The 19,566-nt window shown below is 38.6% G+C and overlaps 1 protein-coding gene across 2 annotated transcripts in view; it reads right to left on the bottom strand.

The window, feature by feature from the left end:
- LOC150097966 (uncharacterized) overlaps positions 1-19,566 on the bottom strand; it is a 490,509-nt gene that overhangs the window by 71,046 nt on the left and 399,897 nt on the right. For both annotated transcript variants that reach the window (XM_090406015.1, XM_090406016.1), the window contains exon 12: positions 19,329-19,448. In XM_090406015.1, coding sequence (XP_090262141.1) covers positions 19,329-19,448 — 120 coding nt within the window. The remainder of the gene's footprint in view (positions 1-19,328; positions 19,449-19,566) is intronic.

The raw sequence follows: 19,566 nt of genomic DNA, 5'->3' as shown, positions 1-19,566 counted from the left end.
AAAATAGTTTAAAAAAAAAACATAAAAAACAAAAAACGAACAAAAAAAAAAAACAATAAAAAACAAACAGAAATCCGACCAAACACTCCACTAACATCAATTCTTACAAAAAAAAAAAAAAAAAAGTTTTCACATCCACTTCACCAACATCCATAGCCTAAACAGTAATATAAACTATGTGCACCACCACCGACAGTCATCTAAACCAGAATTACTATTCCTATCAGAATCTCAACTGGCAACCTCAACAGCCATTGTCCACCTCAACTGCCCAAACTGCACATTACCATCAGAACCAATATACCATGCCAGAGACTGTAAATCCTTGAATCCCCACTGTTTGATCTGCTTTGACTCAAAATTTCCTTACCGAATCAACCTGCCCTTTTTATATGTTCTCTCTCTATCACTCTCCCAACTCATGTCTTTAACTCTCTCTCTCTCTTTAAGGTTTGACTTTCTGCAGTCAAAATATCCCAATAGTGAGGTCATTCTTCTTGGAGGCATCAATGTTCACAACTCACATTGGCTTCCCTTCTCCACTTTCACTGATCAAGCAGGCAGAGATACTGAAGTGTTTGCCATCAGCAATGACCTATCTCAGATATCCTTCCTACCAAAATACCTGACAACCCCCTCCAATTTGCCAACATACTTAACCTCTTCCTAACAAGCTCCCCCCTTCCAAGTATACTGTGGTTGTCAGTTCTCCCCTTGGCAACTCGGATCACAACCTCATACAAATCTCTTTTGCCATAACAACCTTCACCCACCAGTTCACAGTCTCATGTCCTTTGTCACTACAAAGTTGCCAAATGGGAGGACCTCCATGACTTCTATTCCTCCTTCCCATGATCCAACTACTGCATCAATTCTTCTGATATAAACACTTGCTCAGACCAAATAACATTCTGACAGGAATGAAGACTTTCATCCCTTATTCCACTCTAAATTCTCAGCCACTATCCAAGCCTTGGTTCTCAAAAAAAAGTGTGCCAATGCTGTAAAGGAAAAAACCTCTGCTAACCACAAATGGCTCAAGACAAAGATTCCAGCTGCTCACTCTGCCTATACTGAAGCCTGCAACAGTTATGAAAAAATTGTTACCAAGTCCAAGTCAGACTTTGAAAGGGCCAAATGCTGTGCTCAAATGGCAGTTGCTCTTTCTGATCCTTTGCCAAGGCCATTGAGAACAACTTCTGCCCACCCAGGTTTCCACCACTCTCACATTCAGATGGCAATATAGTTATCTCACTTAAGACAAGGCAAACTTACCGGCATCACTTTTCTGTTCCAATTCCTACATTGATGACCTGAGCAAAGTTCCCTCTATTCCACCAACAATGGCTCCCTTCATGTCTCCCAAAGTCTTCCGGCATAAAGAAATCATAAGAATCCTTAATAACACAAACACAAACAAGCCATCTGGTCCAGATGGTATCTCACCAATTGTGTTAAAATATTGTGTCCCAGAACTAACACCTATCCTGTATGGCCTCTTCAATCTATTCTATTCAACTAGCATCTACCCTACAACATGGAAACATGCCCACATTCAGTCATTCCCAGAGAAAGGTGATAAAAGTCAACCAACAAATTATCATCCAATTACTCTCACTTCTGTTCTCTCTAAAATTGTGGAGAAGGTCAATAATATAACCAACTCTTGAACCACCTAGAGACCTACCAACTAATCAGTGACCAGCAGTATGGATTCTGCCACTTGCAATCAACAGCTGATCTTCTTGCTTTCACCACCACCTCTAGATTCAAGCCATGGAAAAATTTGGAGAAACTCATATGGTTGCCCTCAACATTTCAAAGGCACTTTGCCAAAGATCAGGTTTGGCAAAGTGGCGTACTTCACGAACTGCCATCATATGGACTGCTTTCTACACTCTGCAACTGGATTGACAACTTTCTCACTGGTTGCTTACTACATGTCATGGTGGATGATTTCCTCTCCTCAGATTTCCCCACCAATGCATGAGTACCCCAGGATTCTGTTCTTTCCTCCACTCTCTTCCTCTTGTATATAAATGACCTGCTCTCACAGACTTCCAATCCTATCCATAGTTTTGCAGATGACAGTACACTCCGTTCCTCTTTTTGCTTGATAAACCTTGTAGTTTTCAAGTATTAGAATCCTCAAGATCTACCATGACCAGTGATTTGAACTGAGATCTCCTAACTATATCCCAGTGAACAAGGACAACCTTGTAAACTTCAATGCTACCAAAACTCAGTTCTGTCTAATCTCTCATAAGAAAATGCTTGCATCCCTTCCTCTGCCCCCTACCTTCAGTAATACTGAGATATCCAAACATGATCAGATTTCTCTTCTTGGACTGACCTGCACCTCCAATCATTCCTGGCATTTCAACTATAGCTTCTGCAGACACCAAGAAACTGGGTGTACTTTTTCCTACAAGACACTGCTTCACACCTCCATGGCTGCTAACTCTATATAAATCCTAAATTTGTTCCACTATGGAATACTGCTCCCATATTTGGGGTGGTGCACCAAAACCCTCTCTAAGATTGCTCAATTCTATCCAGAGGAGGACAATCCAGCTAATCAATGATTATTCTCCCACATACCCACTTCAATCCCTCTCTAACAGTGTTCAGTTTCTGCCTTGTGCCTCTTCTACAGATACTTTTATGGACAGTGCTCTGCTGAATTGGCCATCTATTATTCCTCCACACTCCTCCAAAATCATTAAAACAAGAGCCACTGCTAATGAACACCCGTTTCATCCATCTTGAAACTCACCAAATTTCAAGATTGACTTAGGTCTTGTGGCCTTTTTTGTGTAGATCAGATATAAAAAAATAAAAATATTACTGCTTTACAATTTTTCATAGGTGGGACACAAAAAAAACAAAATAAAGCAAAACAAACAAACCAAAAAAAAAACCCCAGAATCTTTAGTTTCCCATCTTTTGCTCTTTCTCTTCCCTGTGTTATTTCTTTCATTGCTGCTAACCTTACCAATATTTCTTTTGTGACATCTTTCTTTCAAACTTACCCTACCATCATTCACATTTCATTCATTACTGCAATGCATTTCTACCATCATCTTCTGCAACATTTACATTTTGATCTTGGTACTGCCCTATGATTTATTTATGGATACACCAAAACTATATATATGTATATATATTTATATCCACTCCGAGCAATTTCACATACACTCAACTGAGACTAAGACAAAAATTACCATTCACACTTAGAAATAAGAACAAAAACTATCTATCCACACGAAAAAAAAAAAATATAGACACATTCATTTGCTAAAAGGTAGCTGCACAGAAATGATCAACACAGAAAATGATGACATGAGGCTTTGATTATTATAAAATTCACTGAACTAGAGTAAGGACTTTCCATAGTGAGTCCTGTGACTCTCATTGTGTAAGGAATAGAATAATACTAATGCTAAATATTTAATATAAATTTACAATATTTATGTAATACTGAGCTATTTCCACTAATTAAAACAGAATCAAAGTGTTGCATAACAAAAAAAAATTCACCATCTGTGCCAAAATTTCTGCTGCCTTTTTAGAGAAATTACAAGTTCTACTAGCAAAAGCAAAACAATAAAGAAAACAGTTATACTGCTAATAGTAATGATGATAATTCATAATCTGAATTTTCTAATTTATTACCTTTGCTTGACTGTTGTGAACACAGAGAGATACATTGAATGAGTTTAAAGCACAGTTTGATGGACTTTGTTTATAACAGTATATACCTCCACGGATTGCATTTGAATGGTTTGGTATGAGTGAACTGGAGAAACTGTTGCTAGAAGGAAGTGCAGTGAGTGATGGGATCAAGACATCAGAGGAAGTAAGAGGTGAAGTGAAAGATCAGAAAATTGGAATAGATGGGACTGAAGTACTTCTTAATAGAAATGGTAGTAGTGCGAGAGATGAAGAGAGAATGAAAATTCAAGAGATTGATGAGGCCAGGGACTTGGGAGTGTTGGTGGACAGGGAGATGAAGTTTTTTTTTTTTTTTGGGGGGGGGGGGGGGCACATTGCAAAAGTGGCTAAATCAGCTCATCAAATCACTTGGTTGCTGAAGAATACTTTGACGAGCAGAGATAAGCAAGTTATTGTTCCTGTGTACCAAGCCTTGATAAGACCTCATCTCGACTACTGTGCCCAGATTTGGCCACCTAGGTTTCTTCTTGATGGGGAGGAGGTTGAGAGGATCCAGAGGCGAGTGACCAAGATGATAGCGGGTCTATGGAATGAACCTTATGAGAACAGGTTGAAGATTTACGGGTTGCAGAAATTGGTTGATAGGCAGAAAAGAGGAGATATGATTAAGACATTCAAATTGCTGAAGGGTTTCTATAGAATTAATTCAGAGGATATTTTTGAGATCAGGACTGGTGGTGGGAGGACTAGGGAACATCTATGGAAGCTGGGTAAGAGTGTGGTTAGTAAGGGTGTTAGAGCTGGGTTCTTTACTTTTAGAATGGTAAATGAGTGGAATAAGCTGCCAGAGTCTGTTGTGGGTGCTATGACAGTGAATGAGTTCAAGGCAAGGTATGATAGATACTGTAAGAATGTTGAATAGTTGTGTGGACATGATGTTTAGGGCCTCCCTTAATGAGTCTAAGGACTCCTTGGAGTCGCCTGTAGTAATAATAATAATAATAATAAAAAGAGGAACAGAGAAAATGGAAGGGGGAGAGTAAGATTGCTAACTACTGCAGAGGACATTGCCAAGATAGTTAGTGAGCAATTCATCAAGATGTTTCATTCTCAGCATGAAATCAGAAGCTTAAGTGTACTTAATGATGAGCAAAAAAAAAAGAAGTATATGAGAGTTAAGGAAACTAGTTGTCAATCGCCACATGTCTTAAGGAAACGTTTCAGACAGTTAACATCAGGCTTGGCCTATCTGTTTAACAAAGTCTTGAAACAGCACAAGTCCAAAAGGAGTGGAAGGAAGGTAAAACTGTTCCACTTCATAAAGATGGTGACAAGGCTGATCTGTATGTGGGGTTGCAGTATCCCAGAAGAGTATAGTCACTATTATTGTGACACAGGAGTCTGTTTTTGAGCTTGTTTAACTTATATTAATGTTATCGAGATGGGTTTAACTGAAGATATACAACTGTTTGCAGATGATACAAAACCAGGGAGACTCATAAGGAATCTAGCAGATGTTGTGGCCTTATAGGAGGACTTGAATAGACTGTATGAGTGGGCAAGTGTATGGAACTGTTAGTTCAGTGTTGCAAAGTGTAAGGTTCTGAAATTTGGTGGGCAATGATGGGATGGACAGTATACACTTGGTAAAGAAATTTTGGAGAAGATTGATCAGACAAGATACCTTGGACTGGTAGTGGACAAGGATTTGAAGTTCAGAAGTCACATTGTACAAGCTGCAAAGTCATTACAACAGTTATGATAATGGTGCAAGAGGGCCTTAATGCAGAATACGATGTTATTCTATTGTATAAAGCCTTGATCAGTCCTCATAGAGATTACTGCGAACAGATTTGGTTCCCTGGTTTTCATTGTGATGAAGATATATCAAAAAGGGTCCAGATGAGGCTAGCTAAGGTGGTAAATGGGATTAGTGATGTGAGATATGAAGACAGATTGAGGGAATACAATTTGCAAAGCCTTGTGAATAAGAGGAAGAGAGGAGATATGATTGAGACATTTGAGATGGCAAGCAGCTGTTATTGTGGGAGAACTTTTTCATAGAATGAGGGAATGAGTAGAACAAGGGGATATTCCTGGAAACTGTATAAGGAGGGTGTGAGTAAAGACATAAGGAGTAGTTCTTTGCATAGAGAGTGGTTTGTGAGTGGGAAATTTACCTGCCAGTGTAGTAAATGTGGATACAATCATCATCATCACAAACCATGGGTTCACTGCCCATTGGTGTCTGATGCCTTCTTCACTATCTTCTTCCACCTTTCTTTGTCCAGTATCTTTCTTTGTCCAGTGCACAGTGTCGCAGTTTCTGTACATCCATTCCACACCAGTCCTTTATGTTGTCTATCCATTCGCTGTATGGTCTACCTCTTCTGTTTACACCATCCATGATGGGCATTATGTGAAGCAGTGTGTATGTGATGAGTTTTTGACTTCATGGAAGTCTAGTGTTGTTAATAATAATAATAATTTTTTAATTACACAAAATTTATCATTTCTTCTTCTTCTTCTTCTTCTTCCCTTCACATATTAGGCCTAGTGGCCTGTTATGGGGCTATTCATAGCCCTTCTAAGCCGTACCTGTCCTGAGGATAGAGTGGCTAGCCCAATGCCACCCAGTGTGTCCTATGTCTGTAGATGCGTGTGTTCATGGGGCCGGTTTGCCTGCTTGTGCGAGGAAAAACCCCAGATAAACTGGACAGAAAAACCCTGCAGTCCACGTCCAAGACCGGCTAACTTGGCTATGTCTGAGAAAGATCCTTAAGCTCCTCATGTCATTGAAGGGAATCGAACCAAGGACATTCCTTTCCCAGGCATATGGTTGCGAAGCACATAGCCACTTAGCTAACTGTGCGGACAACTTTATAATTTATATCTTACTATTTATTTATATACATATCTGCACATAAGTATATAAAGTTAAAAGTTTATTTTGCTCTTGGTTAGACTATAATAAATTCAGTTTAATCCTTTATCCAAGTGTAGGCAAACAAAGTTTCGCCTGAAAATATCTTCAGGACTGAGGTAAGGTGATACAACCCTTGGCAACTCGTAGCAAAGGTGGACTCAGCTCTCATGACTCCTTGTCTCAGTATCTCCCATAATGCAAAGCACATCTCCTTGCAGACCTGTATACTGCTATGCATTAAGGGAAGGGCCACTACCCAGACTGGTTTTGACCTTTATTGAGGTCTCGTCAGTGGGAGGCAGACCCAGAGCGGTGATACTTAGGCAGAAGCAATGGAGAGGTCATATTTACCTATACGAGTTGCCAACCGGTGTACCACCTTATTATTAAATTACTCTGGATTTAAAGAAAGATGTTGGAATTTTATTTTGCACTTGGTTAGACTATAATAAATTTAGTTTAATCCTTTATCCAAGTGTAAGTAAATTTTATATTGTATTTTCAGGTGCAATCTTTGTTTGCTTACACTTGAATAAAGGATTAAACTAAATTTATTATAGTCTAACCAAGTGCAAAATAAACTTCCAACATCTTTCTCTAAATCCAGAGTAATTTAATAATAAGGTGGTACACCGGTTGGCAACTCATATGGGTAAATATGACCTCTCCATTGCTTCTGTCTTAGTATCACCACTCTGGGTCTGCCTCCCACTGATGAGACCTCAATAAAGGTCAAAAATGTTTCGGTCTGCCTCCCATGCTGGATATGAGAGGCTCTGCTTGAGGTAGGTTTTTGCCTGTCTCTGAGTAGAGTCACCACTGAGAATTTCTTCTTAGTGACGGGGTGAGTCTGTCACTGAGTGGAACATAGCTGAGTTGGGCGATCTTTCGGGATCATCTAATTTTTAGAGAGGTCTTTACTTTAATACACCTCAATAAAGATCAAAAATGGTCTGGGTAGTGGCCCTTTCCTTAATGCATAGAATTATACAGGTCTGCAAGGAGATGTGGTTTGCATTATGGGAGATACTGAGACAAGGAGTGATGAGATCTTGGTCCACCTTTGCTACGAGTTGCCAAGGGTTGTACCACCTTACCTCAGTCCTGAAGATATTTTCAGGCACAAACTTGTTTGCTTACAATTGGATAAAGGATTAAACTAAATTTATTAAAGTATATAAAGTGTAAGTATATGCGTCTATATTGTAATCTTGTTTATACAAAGAATGAAACTAAGGTAAAATGTAGTTGAATAAAATTACATTTTTATAGTATTTATTGTATAAATACTATAAAATATTTATACAATAACAATAATTGCATTTTATTATAATACACATATATTAGTTATATATTTTGCTTTAGTATGTTTATTTATTTATTTTAATACATTTAAAAGCAATAATTGTAATTAATGGATTTTTTTTTATTTGTATTGATCCTAGCTAAGGTGTAATGTGTCTCAGCTTGAATCCTTGAAGCTTTTATTAAGCTTATCTCAAGATGACACTGGTTAGTTATTGTTTATTAGTTCGATTGCTGTGTGAAGTGGACTGACAATTAATAGGTTTGATATTTACCACAGCCACAGGATAAGAAATTCATTCACACATATATGCACATACATAGATGCACACAATAATTAGGAATGCGATGACATGCTACCGAACTAACATATTGCATTTCATTTAAGTCTGTAAGGTGTGTAGGGTGCATATTTCTCTTTCATCTCCGTGGAGTCAAAAGACTAATCGAGGGAGGTCTCTCCTAGGGAAACACAAACTCCTTGGCTGTTCTCGCTCTCACCACTCTATCAGGCAATGCATTCAATGGTTCAACCACCCTCCATGCAAAGAAACCACACCTCACCCTCTTGCTCACAGCTTCCTTATGTAACTTCCAGGGATGGCCTCTTGTCATCACTTCTTTTTGCTGTTCAATCAAGCGAAAGAACTACCCAGTGTCAACCCTGTAACCACCTCTCAACAGTTTAAAAATCTCAATCATATCACCTCTCCTTCTTCTATCCACCAAACTCTGCAGTCCATTTTCTCAGCCAATCCTCATAACAAACACTGTACAGTCCTGAAAACATCTTTGTTATCCACCTATGTACCCTTTCCACAGTTAATTTATCCATTCAAATTCTGGAGACTAAATCTGAGAACAACAGTCTAAGTGTGGTCTGATCAGAGTCTTATACAATGGAATGATAACTCTTTTATCTCTGCAGGTCAGTGTCCTTCTCAGTATTGCAGCAATCCTCTGGGTTACCTTTACCACCTTTGCAACATGCTCCCTGAATTTTGGTTTTCCATCAATCATCACCCCCATATCTCTTGTCTCCCCTACTTCCTCCAGTATAGCTCCTCCAATAGAGTATGCAGAGTCCCATCAATGTGTTCCAAACCTCAAGACCTTACATTTTGCTGCATTAAACCAACATTCATTTGCCCATCTGTCTAGCTTATTCAAATCCTCTTGCAGGGCTACCACATCTGCACTATTACTAATAACCCTTCCCAGCTTCACATCATCTGCAAACAACTGAATATCCCCCTGCAATCAACTATGTCATTGATATAAAGGTTAAACAATATAGGTCCCAGTACTAAGGAATCCCACTTGTAACTTTCTGCCTCCTTGAAACTGTCTCACCATACACCACTCTCTGATACCTATCCGACAGCCAATCCTGAATCCAGTTAAAAAATCTGACATCCAAACTCATGTACTGCAACTTAAATATCAGCTTGTCTTGTGGCACCCTGCCAAATGCCTTCGCTAAATCCAAGAAAATGGCAGTATATGCCTTTTCCTCATCTACTGCTCTTGTAACTTTATTATAAAAGGCTAGCATACTACTAAAACAAGAACACTCCCTTAACAAATTCATGTTGACTCTCAGAGATAACATTATCCTCATCTGCCCAATGCTGTATACGGTCCCTCACTAATTTCTGCAAGATCTTAACAACTAATGATGACACACAAACTAGTTTTGAGAGAATGTGCTTTAGCACATTCTCTCAAAACTTGTGGTGAAATACCATCCAGTCCCACAGCTTTACTGACATCCAGAGTACTCAGTATTTTCCTGTATCTCTAAACCTTGATCCTGCCCTATCCCTCTAGTATTAAAATTTACTCCTCCAGGATGAAATACTCCAATAAAGTGTTCATTGAACAATTCCACTATGTCCTCCACATCAGTCACTCTATTCCCATTTTTACACCCCACAATTTGATTGTGTCATTCTTCCACAATCATTTTCTCCTCCTACTGGCCACATAGCTAAAAAAATTCCCTAGGATTTTCTTTAGATCTTAGGGTCAATCTCTTCTCATATTCCAGTTTTGCCTTCCTTACCATACTAGTCACTGTCCTGGCCTGTGTCTTATATTCTTCATGCATCTGCTCTTCACTTGTCTCCTTACATCTCTTCCATAGCCTCTTTTTCACATGCAGTTCCTGTTTATTATTGTTTGTCATCCACTTTACAACAAATTGTGTCCTCTTCTTCACTTGTGGAATACAGCTTACTATTGCTGTCAACAAATATTCCTTCACAATTTCCTAGGCACTAATGATATCCCAGCATTCCAATTCATCCCTCCATGAAACTTTCCCAAGTTTATATCTAAGACTATTATAATCACCTGCCCTTATAATTCCACATACATTCTCGCCTCTTTGATACTCCTGCATGTCTATTCATCTTCCAAGATGAATAGACATGCAGTCTATAGGTAAGGTAGACAAGTCAAAACCACATGGTCACTCTCTCCAACTGGTGGGAGAGATGTCATCTCAGTTATTATCAACTCTTCTGATGCTATGACCAAATCCAAAACTCTTGAACCTGTTCCCTGTATTACATGCCTAAGACATTTGTCCCTCAAGAATTCTATAAATTCCATTCCCTTATTGCTACATGCATCTTCCTCTCCCCAATTTATACTGCTGTAGTTAAAATCTCCCATAACAATCATTCTTCTTGCACTTGCCAAGCTCAACTGTCTAAACATCTCCTGGTCCCCACTCTCTGTGCTGCTTGGTTTGTAGCAACAACCCACTAAATATCTTGTTTTGCCCATCTCTACCTCATATCATATGCTTTCAAAATCATTATCCTTAGTATCACTGCCCTCCAAAGCCTCCACTCATAGAGGACATAAGTCGTCACTTATCATAAGCAGCACTCCACCACCGTGCTTTCCCTTCCTATCCTGCCGAAAAATGCTGTACCCTGCTACTTCTATTCCTGTTATTATATCCTCTTCTGTCAACCATGTCTCAGTGATCCCAATAATCTTTGGTCAGCCTGATGCAATCAATGCCACCAATTCCTCTCCTTTATTCCAGATATTCCTGGCATTAGTATAAAGCATAAAAATGCCACTGTTTCTATACCTAGCATTATCCCCTCTAGACTACACTGGGCTCAGCATTATCTGATGTCGTCCCCCTTCTCCCAAGTACCCATTCCCACAAGAAGCCATCCCTGCTACCATCCACCCTGGGCATTCTAATTTCCCTGCATTTACACACCGACTTGTTCAGAACAGCAATCTCTCCAGATACCTACGTCCTTCCTCATTCGAATGCAAATGAGGAAGGACGTAGCTTTCAAATAGCTTTTTGAAACTCTCGCATACACAATTGCTTTCTGTCCTCAAATGCCCTCCAAGCATCCACATATTCCAATCCTCTCTTCTGACACATTCTAGCTATTATGTTATTCAATATTACTGCTCTTCTGCTCAGCTCATCACTATCATACCTCGGCAAAACGCACACTATCTTTCCTCTCTGCATCTTCTTTCATACTACCTCAAGCAAGAATCTCGTATATCTTGCTACCCAATTTACATTACTTCTCAAGTCATTCATTCCTCATCATCTACTGCTCTCAATCTCTCCATCACAAGATTGAAAGATCTTTATGAACTGCTCATTAAGTATCTCCACCACACATTCCACAACAGCTATCTTTATACCATTTTCACCTATCAATGTCATCCTTCCATAATCATTCTTTCTTTTGCTGGCTACATATCAAAAGAACTCCTTAGGATTCTTTTTGGCTTCATTAGCTAACTGCTGTTCATACCGCTCTTTAGCTACCCTCACCAACCAAGTCACCCTCCTTGCCTGGTCTTTGTAGACCTCATGGAATTGGTTATTTTCACTTCTGTTATGCTGCCTTCACAATGCCTTCTTTCTCTGTATCACATGCTTAATCTCTTTATTCATCCATCTCACACCTACCATATTTAACCTTCTCACCCTTGGAATACATTTAGACATTGCATCTACTAGATAGCTTTTTGAAAATCTCCCAAGCTGCATTGATCTCTTTTTCAGCTAACTCCTCATTCCATGCGACACCTGCAAGCTGTCTCCTCCTGAGCTTCTCATAATCACCCCCTTGTAATTCCACATATACCTTTTTCTCACAGTGGTCCTCACACTGCTGGCAACCATCCAGGTAATCACCTCATGGTCACTGTCACCAATTGGTGGATTATTTGACACCTCATTTATAATTACATCCTCTGATGAGATGACCAAATCCAAGATCCTCAATCCTCGCGTGCCGTCTGTTACATACTGTCTGAGGAAGTTATCCCTCAAAAATTCAAGAAACTCATTTTCTTTACTTCCAGTTGCTATCTCATCATTCCAGTCTATATTGTCATAATTAAAATCACCCATGATGATCACCCTTTTCTTATTTGCTTGGCTAATTTGATTATACATTTCATTATCACCACCATCCACATTACCTGGTCTATAGCAACATCCAACCAAGTATTTGATTCCATTCACCTCTATCTCACACCATACTGCCTCAAAACCACTGGCACTATTTCCCTCTTGCATCTCTACTTTGTTTGGACATAACTCTTTCTCTATCATCAATAGCACTCCCCCTCCCTTTTTACTCCTTCTATCCTCATGAAACACATCAAACTCTTCCGTCTCTATTCCTGTCAGGATGTCATCCTCTTCCAACCATGTCTCACTTATTCCGACAATCTTTGGGTGAACAGACGCAATTAATGCAACCATTTCATATGCCTTGTTTCTTATAATTCTAGCATTTGTATACAAATACAACAACTCATTTCTGGATCTACACCTAGTTCCACTGATACCACTCACTTGATATGATCTCTCCATGTTCGACTGGGACCATTTCTCTTTCTGCTTATTCATTTTAAAACCCTTTTCAATTCCAACTGTTTCCTCTTGATCTCAGGTCATCCCATTCCTTTCCTGTCTACTCCCCTCCTCTGGGGGCATCCAATTTTCTCACGCTATGTACCCCGGTCCACCCTGAGCCTCCCTGTTTCCCTGCTCCTCTTGCACACCCATTCTCTCATTTTCTATACTCATACCAATCAGTTCCTCATTCATAACTACCTCTTCAGTCTCTCCTGCTCTTCCACATCACTTCCCGCTTGATCTGATTCATTCTCTCTCTCTCACTCTACTCACTTCTCTACCTTCCAGCAGCAGTCTCTCCGAGCGACTCACACCGTAACCACTTAAATGTAGTCCATCGCTCCCATTCAGTTCACTTCGTCCTTCAAACTCCTTCCACACATTGTGCTCCCGTGTCCTCACAAATTTCAGTTAGCATATTATTCATAATCCTTGCTCTCCGCCTCATCTCACCACAGTCATACCTTGGCAACACGCTGACTACCCTTCCTATCACACTATTCTCTTTTATCCTTCTAAGCAGCCTCCTGATATCCATTCTGACATGCTCTTTGTCATCTGTCAAATCCTTCGTACCAATTAAAACTATCAACTCCTTTGCTCGCTCCCTCCTCATATCCAATGCCTCAATCACTCTACTCATTTTACTGCCTGGAAAACATACCTTGTGCATCCTATAATCCAGCACACCTTTAATAATGGAGTCGCCATACAACGCCGCTCACTCATCTTTCGTTAACTCTTTCGTGCCATCATGATTTGTTTTAATAGTTTTTACCCGAATTTTCTTAATTTCATTCTGCATCCATTTCATCTCTTTCCTCATCCAATCCAATTCAACTTCCGAATCTCGCATCACATTCTCTCTACCATCTTTCTAATTTTCTATCTCTCGACCCCATCTTCTCACTTTCACTCTCATTCATCCTTCTGTGCTTCCGTACTTTCGGTCCAACATGTGCCCAACTTTCGCTATCATTCATTCTTTCGATTTTTTTCCACTTTTGATTCCTGCATCACGCCATTTCCAGTTTCATTCGTGCTCTCAGTTTCGTTTCCTTCCGCCACTTTTGCCTCACTTTCATCCTTTTTAACATCCGTTACGATTTTTAAATTACTCGTTTTCTTTTTTTCTGATTTTTTAACATTCTTTCGCCTCTCTTTCACAGCATGCTTCTCTTTAAAACGTGCACTCATTTTCCCCGCAATTCTTGCTACTAACACTTTCTGTCATCAATTTCATATTTGCATTCATTAATTCCTCGTTCAGGTCACACTTCGCACACCCTTCTTCCATCTTCTCTAAACATCCACAAATCATTTATGTAATCGAAAGAATATTTATGTAATCAAATTATGTCTGAAAAATCTTCCAAGAGATGTTGAGGATGATATGAAAGCTCTCTGTGTATGTTGTGAGTTTGCTAAGCACGACCCACTCCAGAATTTGATTGATAATTGGTAGTGTTGCTATAGGTCTGTAATTATTTACTGAATTTCTTTTTCCATGTTTGTATATAGGTGTGATTATGGCAGTCTTTAATATACTGCATATTTGTGGAAACTGAATTAATATATGGAATGACAGCTGTGGACACATATTGGGGCACCGTAACACGTTGTTGGTGGTTGTCTTTAAATAGCCATTTGTTTAAAATGTTAGAAGGGTATCCATTAAGAGATAGAGTGTTAGCTATTAGTGACAGTTCTCTCTGCACATCTGTTTCTTTTGAAATAGATCTTAAGGCTCTATTACGGAGCATGTGAATGATGCTGTGTTTTTGTGATCTATGATGGTTGAATGAATAATGTAGATATCTACCGGTATCTGTGGGTTTCTTGTAAATGGACAGTTCGAAATTGTTATCTTCTCTCCTCACTAGGATGTCAAGAAAAGGAAGTTCTTTGTTCTTTTCTAGTTCTATAGTGAATTTGATCTTATTGTGTAGCGAGTTGATTTTGTTCAGAAACCCGAGAAAGTTTTCCATGGTATCTTTCCAGATGATGAACACGTCATCGACATATCTCCACCAAATTGACGGTTTCGGTACAATGGTGGAAAGAATATCCTTTTCAAGTTTTTCCATAAAAAGGTCTGCACATGGTGGTGACAGAGGACTACCCATGGCTAGACCTTCCAATTGTTTGTATACAGTGTTGTTAAATTTAAAGAAATTTGATTTCAGGTAATGATGAAACAGCTGTGTGATGTCTTGAGGGAAAAGATCTTTCAGAATGTTAACCACCTCTACGATCGGTACATTAGTGAATAAGGACACTACATCAAGACTGGCCATAATGTCCGTTTCTGATATTTTAATACTCTTGATTTTTTCTACAAATTGTTGAGAGTTTTTAATGTAGGTCTCTGTGTGTCTAATTGTTCCTTTCATTAATTTTGCCAGATGCTTTGCTAGTAGGTATGTAGGTGAGGATCTTCCATCAACTATTGGACGAAGAGGTACGTTTTCTTTATGAAAACGTACCTCTTTCTTAAAAGCTCATACTGCATATTTCTTAGTTTTAAAGATTTCATTTCTTAATTTTAATAAGATCAGGCCTAGGCTAACTGCATGTTGCTTAATATCTTTAGGTCTAATGATGATGATAATAATAATAATTCTTTGTGGAAAAGAACATATAAAGTTGGGAAGCACTATGAGGAGTACAGAAGATGTGACTTTACAAATGGACTTGAATAGATTGAGTAAATGGGCCAGGTTGTTGGCTTGTCAGTTCAATGTTGCAAAGTGCAAGGTCGTAAAATTCAAAAAACGAAGGGATTGGATGTATACAATTGGTAGGGATATATTGGAGGGAGGAAATAAGAGATCTAGGAGTATGACAGTGGTTAGGGATCTAAAATTTAGAAGACACATTGCTAAAATTGTGAGGAGAGCACAATGAATTCTGGCAGTAATGCATAGAACACTGACTTGTAGAAGTAAAGAGATTATGGTTCCATTGTATAAGACGTTGGTTAGGCCACATATGGACTGCACTGATTTGGTTAGTGTTAGTTTCAAAAGGATAAAGAGGTACTGGAAGGGTACAGGATGACTGACTAAGGTGATTTCTGGTCTCTGGAATGTTGAGTATGAAGATAAACTGCAAAGATGCAGTTTAAAGAGTCTAGTGGATAAGAGGGGAAGTGTGTGTGTGTGGGGGGGAGGATATGATAGAGACATACAAGTTATTATTATTAGTAGTAGTATTATCATCTGCCATCCATGGAGTCAGAGATTCATTGTGGCAGGTACACACTATTGCACACAATGCTCATCCAACTATGCCTTAAACTGATTCAATGTGTCTACATTCGCAACACACTCAGGCAATGCATTCCATTCACCAACCACTCTCCATGCAAAGAACCTGCTCCTCACTCCTCTGCTCACACCCTCCTTATGCAGTTTTCATCGATGGCCTCTTGTTCTACCCCCATATTATGAATGAAGAGGTTTTTCAGAGCATAGTGGGAGATGAAGGGAAGAACAAGAGGTTATCCATGGAAGCTGAATAAAGAGGGTGCACGTAAAGGAGTGAGAAGCAGGTTTTATGCATGGAGAGTGGTGAATGATTGGAATGCATTGCCTGAGAATGTGTTGTCTGAAGAGAATGTGAATATATTTATGGTGTGGTATTATGATCTTGTAATAAACGTGTCGTTGCCGTGCCTTAGTAATATTTGATCTTTGTTCTTATCTGGTAGTCTGTGGCCATCTGAATTCCTTAATCTTTTCTTAGTATCACTTTAACCTTATGATTCCTACACACAGTGACGCTGCTGGTGAATAAGCCTATGAACTAGGCCTATTCATGGGTACAGAACTATCTCCTACGCTAACAGAAAACAGGAACATTTATTTGATTAATGATTGTGCCACCTGAATTCTAGACGTAGAGTATAGGAAATATGTTATAGCATCTGTAGGAGATGGTTAAATCTATTTGTGGGCTTAAATGACAGTCATGGCAATTCCCCAAATTCTAAACAAACAGGTTCAAAGTTTTTGCAAGGCAGTGCATTGTACAAAGATCGGGTAATAGTCTCTATTAAACAAACAAAACACATTTATTGTAAGTTAAAGAAAAATTTTCACTAGTATATACTGTTCATCCAACTCTTTTCATAACCTTAACATTAATCTCAAATTCTATCTAACAATATTGAAATTCCCATTTATAGTGAGAGGAGACTTTCATATTCTATAATTCTAGCGGTCACTATTCTTACTTATGCTATGCTATCATTACAATTTCAATCTTTGTTATTATTATTATTTGACACTTCCAGGGAGTCCAAAGACTCATCGAGGGAGAGTGTGCCAACAGCATCAAACGATTGGTCCCCTTCCAACTACTAACCATGCTCAAACTTACTTAACTGAGCTATTAGTAGCAGAGGCTCTACCAATCGACCAATCTGTGACATTCTCATTTAGTCTAGTAACATCATGTCCAGTGGACTCACAATCATCTTTCGTACTTAATAATTAACACAAAGATTTTTACTCACAGGTCCTTGACAATACATATAGTCCTATTAGAACATAAGATCCTTAGCTATTTCTGCTGACTTCTCCGATCCATTCAGCATACTGGAATTCCTCATACAGTGCTTGACAGGCATCCTTCCGTAATTCATGTGTGGGAGCAGCGGCACATCTTTGCCGAAGGAACTAGGTCGACTCATGGTGTTCTGCATTCGGTGTATGAGGAAAGTTCCTTTACTTCCTATACATTGCGGAAACTATCACTTCTTCCCTAGGACCACCCTTTTCTCCATGGGTCGCGTTCCGACGAAAATCCAAACTGACCTGCGGACTGCAGCTAGATGATGATGAGAGAGAGAGCTTGCCCTTCAGGCCTCCTATATATCATTTTCGGGAGTTCCGTGTCTTGGGGTCAGAGACCCCTGAATATCCTGCGATCACTCTGACGTTAGCATTCTTGACCGGCAATGAAGGCAGGAAACTTCCTTGCTTGAATGACCTTCAGCGCTATAGTTAGCTTTTAGGTCCCAGACATAATCCTTTTTACTTAAGGTAAACTTATTTTAATACTAGGCTATTCTTTTCAATATCAATTTGATAAGCATACATAAAGTGCATCATCAAATCTTTCTGTGCCTACTGGAACATAAGGCTGCAATGCTAGTTTTCCATCTGCCCCTGTCCCTCGCAGCTGCTCTTGCTTCTGCCCAACTCGCCCATCTTTCCTCCTTCATTTTGGATTCCATCATTCTTCTCCAAGTTAAATTTGGATGACCTCTAGAGCATCTTCCTTCTGGAGCCCAACTCAGTGCTACTTGGGAATTCTGTTTATCCCCATGCAAAGAACATGTCCGGTCCATTTCCATCTTCTTAGGCAAATCTCTTCATCTATTGACTTAGAGAAAGTTTTCTTTAAAAGTTCCTCATTAGTAATTGTATTTGGCTAGAAGATTTTTAAAATTCTTCTTAAACGCTTGTTTTGGAAAATGTCCAATTTATTACTTTGTGCTTTGGTAAGTTTCCAAGTTTCAGAGCCATATAGCACTACTGCTCACACAATGGATTTATATACATTAATTTTCACTTTAACTGTAATATTTGATGCTTTCCATAGTTTGATTAATGACCTGAAACAATTTTGTGCTTTAGCAATTCTTTGTAAAATGTCTTTGTCAGTGCCGCCTTGTTTATTTACTGATCCAAGGCATGTAAAAGTATCAACATCTTCAATTGTTTCATTTTTTAACTTAATTTCTCTATTTGAATTTTCATTTATTCGCATGCACTTGGATTTCTTCTTGTTTATATGTAGACCCACAGTTTCTATGCAGCAAGCAAAGTCATCAGTTTTTAGCTATAAGTCATTAAACTTGGAGGACAGGAGCACTATGTCATCAGCTAAATCAAGGTTTTCCAGTGTGGATGTAAAGTCCCAACATATTCCTCTCTTTTGATGATTAATTGAATTTTTCATAATCCAATCAATTAAAATGATAAATAATAGACCAGATAGCACCCAACCCTGCCTAACTCCAATTTCAATGATAAAGAAGTCTGTAAGTTTTCCATCTACTTCCACGCAAGACTTGATGCCATTATACATATTACATAAAGTGCACAACCTGAATATTTATACTAATTAATAATTTTAAGAATAATTCTACATTACTCTTAGTGCCAGATACTCTTATTGGTTTACAATTAGTATGGCAATGTGTAGTTTTACTATATTTACAAATTTTTATGACCTCTGCAAAAGTCGAGGCTTAAAATTTAAAACTTTCTATTGCATCAAATTTTACAATCTGTGTGTGTGTGTGTGTGTGTGCGCGTGTACGGGATATAGTGACTTCCCACAGTGAGTCTTTGACTCCATTAAGATAAGACAATAATAAATAATAAATAATTATAATTATTTATTATTGTTATATATTATATTATTATTATATATTAATTTATATAATTATAATTATATAAATTGTAAAAGATAAGTACTCACTTCTTTCATCATTTCTATATTTTCTTTGCGAAGGGCATGGATTTCTGTGCTCTTCATCTCTAGAACCATCTTCAAACTTTCCACTTCCTTTTCCAGGTCAACTTTTTTTGCTGATACCCACTTAGAAAAAAAAAAATTTACTGCATCAATGTTTTTTTTTTACTTAAAACTCGATCAATCAGTCAAAATATCTGTATGGTAATAATTTGCTAAAAAAAAACAACAAAAAAACTGAAAC

The sequence above is a fragment of the Typopeltis vanoorti genome, chromosome 16 (genome assembly GCF_054136105.1).
Source record: "Typopeltis vanoorti isolate ZY-2024b chromosome 16, IOZ_Tvanoo_1.0, whole genome shotgun sequence".
NCBI lineage: Eukaryota > Metazoa > Arthropoda > Arachnida > Uropygi > Thelyphonidae > Typopeltis > Typopeltis vanoorti.
Note: the sequence above shows the minus strand (reverse complement) of the source record. Positions and strands in the feature narration are given on the sequence as shown.